Source organism: Argiope bruennichi, chromosome 1 (assembly GCF_947563725.1).
Source record: "Argiope bruennichi chromosome 1, qqArgBrue1.1, whole genome shotgun sequence".
NCBI classification, from domain to species: Eukaryota; Metazoa; Arthropoda; class Arachnida; order Araneae; family Araneidae; genus Argiope; species Argiope bruennichi.
The window spans coordinates 31,214,006-31,218,572 of NC_079151.1; the positions used below are offsets into that span (position 1 = coordinate 31,214,006).

Sequence of the window (4,567 nt, forward strand, 5' to 3'; positions counted from 1 at the left end):
CATTAAGATTGGCGAACCGGCTGGTCGCCAAAGGCGGCAAGTATATATATAAAAATAAAAAGAATTTGAAGAAACTCTAGTAAAATTTCATTGAAATAAACGAATGAGTATAGTGGAAAAAGATGAGTTCACCTGCACAACAAACTGATATAACACATTTGCTTTACCATCCTTACTACAACTTGTTAAAAATAAACAGACGGCTAAACTTCCGCTTGACATCTACAGCTGAATACCAAACCACACATCTTTCATTAAATAAAACTAAATACTACAAACAACCAAATAAATAAAAACATCACGTGCAAATCGAAATCGACATTTTGAGCCTGAGGCTATCGATCATAGATGAGACGAACCAGAATGACATCATTCGGCCCATCCAAGAGCTTCGCGCGTAAAGGTCAACCAGATAGACATGCAATTGTCCACTTTAATGGCCTCGTTCAGGACCCCACCTAACGGCTTTCTGTTGCTATTTATCGCTTTTTTACCTAAATTTTACTTCCGGATGCAAATTTGTCACCTTTCGATTCTGGACACATAGCGCTGTGGCCATGAAATGCTATTTTCTTAGAATATTCAAAATATTTCTCTAAAATGATGGATGGCCTTGCATTGGACGATCCGGGTATAAATACTCCCCTGGCATCTTCGTATCCTCACTCTACTCATCTAGTGTCTTCTGCTCCGTTCGGTTCCTGGAAAAGTACCTCTTTACCTCCAACATGAAATACGTAAGTATATCTTCCCATATTTTTTACTCAATAGTATATTTCGATATGCTGCATCTAGATATTCTCTTTAAAGATAAAATTTTGCAGGTAGGGTTCTTGAGATTTTTACATTATATTTTGAGTGTACAAAACAATATGACAGTTTTCTAAAACTTTTAAAGAAAGCGAATCATTTTTTAGAAATCGAATATCTAACAATCCGTTCATTACATTCTTGCGCATCCATTTTTCCAGAATTGAAGAACATTATGTTCTTTCAACAGTCGTTTTATGTACAAAAACTATTATGGCAGAAAAATATTCATTATTAAGTATATTTTACAAAAAAAGAATCGTAATTTAAGATATAACATTTGTGTAAATTGGGGGAAAAGAATATATACATTCGAAATCTCGTAGCAACTCATAGTTTGGGAACCTATGCAATCCAATAGAATTTTTTGACTTTTCAAAAATTTTGAAATTTCGCCATGAATGCTATAAATTACTTTATAAATTTTAGTATCTTCTTTTATAAAATACTAAGTTCCAATAACATTTAGTGAAAGATATGAGTTAGAAATCTTAAAATAATTTTTTTGTACAAGAGAAGCTTGTAAAAAATGACAAATTATATAGAATACTATAATACTACCTCTACATCTACTTTCTTCTATAAATGAAATGAAAGATTATGCTTCACAGCTCAAGAAGTGCTATAATAATTGTTAAATTTCTTAAAAATATTTAGAGGAAGCTTGGTTTTTTTTCATCAATATGCTTTTTTAGATTAAATTTTTAAATTATTTCCATTCATCAATTTCTTAAATTATTTTAATTATTCAATTTCTTAAATTATTTCAATTAATCAATTTCTTAAATTATTTTAATTATTCAATTTCTTAAATTATTTCAATTAATCAATTTCTTAAATTATTTCAATTAATCAATTTCTTAAATTATTTTAATTATTCAATTTCTTAAATTATTTCAATTAATCAATTTCTTAAATTATTTCAATTAATCAATTTCTTAAATTATTTTAATTATTCAATTTCTTAAATTATTTTAATTATTCAATTTCTTAAATTATTTTAATTATTCAATTTCTTAAATTATTTTAATTATTCAATTTCTTAAATTATTTTAATTATTCAATTTCTTAAATTATTTCAATTTTAGATTAAATTTCTCAAAAATATTAAGAGGAGACTGCATTTTCTTCATCAGTATGTTTTCTAGCTATGATAAAAACTATAAAAAGTGCAGCAGGTATATATCATTATTAAGGATTAATAAATGGCTTAGAAATCAAATGACTAGTACTCAACTTTGGATTGATTATTGATGCTTCCTAACTAAGATTGTAAGTCTTTTAGTTAAAACTGATAATTTGACTGATCATGATTTCCGATTAAAACAATGAATTTTTCAAAATGATGAAAATTTTACAAACTGCAGGAAAATACACGTTTCATTTAGTTAGTAAACTCATCATTAGAATATAAAGTTTCTCACTTCACAGAATTTGATTTATTATTTGAAAAAACAAGCCTTAATTTGTCCCTTTTTTTTCAAAAGATCATTGCCACCCTTCTCTTGGCCTCCGTTGCCATGGCTGCCGAAGTGGGTGTGAACCTCGCAGGAGGGGCCTACAACTTTGGATTCAACACTGGAGACGCAACTGGCCACAGCAGAGTGGAATCTGGCGTTCCTGGTGCTGCAACTGGTAGCTACAGCTACATTGATGCCAATGGAGACCGAAGAACTGTCCACTACACTGCCGGACCTGATGGATTTAAGGCTACTGGGGATGTCGGAGTGGACAGGAAAACTGCCGAAGCTGCAGCTGCCATGGCCGCCCTCGCCCCTAAGGCTCCTCCAGCACCTGCCCCAGCTGCTCCAGTCGCCCCTGTCGTTCCTGGTGCATGGGGATACTGGGGCGCCCCAGGCTACTCTGTCATCCTTCCCGGTTTGGCTGGATATGCTGCCAGATGGTAAATCGCCAAATCAGATGGATGAAGTTTGGAAATCGACGCTCAATGGACCGATATTTGGATCTGTGCCGTAAAATGCTTTGGGGATCACCTTGCTTCAATTAAGGCTTCTTTGGGTTGCGGTTTGTGATAATTTGGTGTTAATATTCAATAAAAAAATAATTTGTCATTTTTTTTGTCACAAATATTTTGTCATCAAAGCTTTATTGTAAATAGTTGAAAAATAAATTATTGCAATTTTTTATAATCGGTGTTATTATTTTAGTTGAAACAATAAATTTTGAGTTATTATTTATATGATCTTCAACTGGATTTTTCAACAATTTTTGCATTTATAATGTAAGATAATAAACATCCATACTTAAGAAGTTAGAATTTCTTGTATTAATTCACGAGGTTAGGATACATATTATTTTTTATGGAATTTTGGAAGCAACCTTCAAAGTAAGAAAAAGTCACAGCAATAAATTTAAAAATCTGTTGTTCTGTAATTATAAATTAGTAAATTTTCTTTAAATAATAGTGTCGAGTTTAAAAAAAAAATCCATGACACTTTCTTATATATTTTCGTAATACGAAATAAAAATTTCACACAGTTTATTTTGCTGTTGTAAGGTATTAAAAATCAATGCTGTATTTTGAAAAATTAAAAAGTGAAAAAGAAAGCTATACTAAAGCACTATATAATATAATATTGAATTTAATATGAGAGCATTCAATCAAGATGTTTAAGCATTGGATTCATCTGCTACTCTTAAAAGTGAAAATGCCAGATATTATAAATAAGCTAGTTTTCAAGAAGAGATCAAATTTAGCGATGACAAGTATACTAGTCAGATGCAGAATAAGTGCAATATGAAATTGTACTGTAATGAAATGACTTTTATTTTTTATTTCAATAATCACATTTATTTATTTACTTGAACGCACACAATTTTTTATTTATGATGAAAAGAAACATAAAAAAATTAATTTATTATTTTAATTTGCTATTAGAGAATGACATTGAGAAAAGCATGATACAACTCATAATAATATTTTATTTGTTCCTTTGATTTCGACTTGGTTTCAAAATATTTTTAAAATATTGAAATTTACAATATGTTTAGTTTTTACTAAAATTGTCATTCAAATTGAAAATTGTCACTACTTATTACTTCTGACGAATAAGCTCGTCATAACTCAAAATGTTGCACTTTTTCTATGACAAGTATTCTCGTCAAAAACAATTAATAGGTTAAAATTATCCTGTGTAACATTCAGTTAACATCTTCCAAAAAATCGAAGTAGTCTCAAAACCTGTAAGATTCTTTACTCAATTTTTATTTGACTGAAGAATCATATCTCATATTTGTCAAATAATTTATTAATTAAAAAAATCCTTTCTTTAGAGAAAGCATTGGTAACTACAATAATTTTAAATCTCTATAAAGCATTTTTATATCTTACGCAGTGCAGTATTTCTTACATTATACTTTAATTAAACGAAAAATCGCAAAAAATTAGTTTCTTCAACATAATGAGCAATGAAGGAAACATTCAGGTCAGTTTGAAGTAATCATAAAATAAATATTTTGGATTTTAAAAGAACTGCGGATTTATAGTAAGTAACCAGAGGCAGTCGTCCTCCCAGAGTTTTCAAATAAAATTGTTATTCTCGTCTTTTCTTTACCTTAACCCTTTCTAGGATCTTGGGAAGTATGCAACCCACCAAATTTATCTATCTTTGTATCAAATTATGTAGGTTGGCATAAGTTCTGACAAACTTTTTTAGTAAAACAGAAACTAAGATACTTCAGTTCTTTTTCTCGCAAAAAATGATGTGTCTTGATTTGTACTTAATTATTAATTAAC

The 4,567-nt window shown here is 29.6% G+C and overlaps 1 protein-coding gene across 1 annotated transcript; it reads left to right on the top strand.

The window, feature by feature from the left end:
- Positions 1-633: 633 nt before the first annotated feature.
- LOC129971754 (adult-specific rigid cuticular protein 12.4) lies at positions 634-2,960 on the top strand. The gene is made up of 2 exons (XM_056085733.1): positions 634-737; positions 2,298-2,960. The coding sequence occupies exons 1-2, from the start codon at positions 729-731 to the stop codon at positions 2,715-2,717; spliced, it is 429 nt and encodes a 142-aa protein (XP_055941708.1). The 5' UTR covers positions 634-728; the 3' UTR covers positions 2,718-2,960.
- The last annotated feature ends 1,607 nt before the right edge of the window (positions 2,961-4,567 follow it).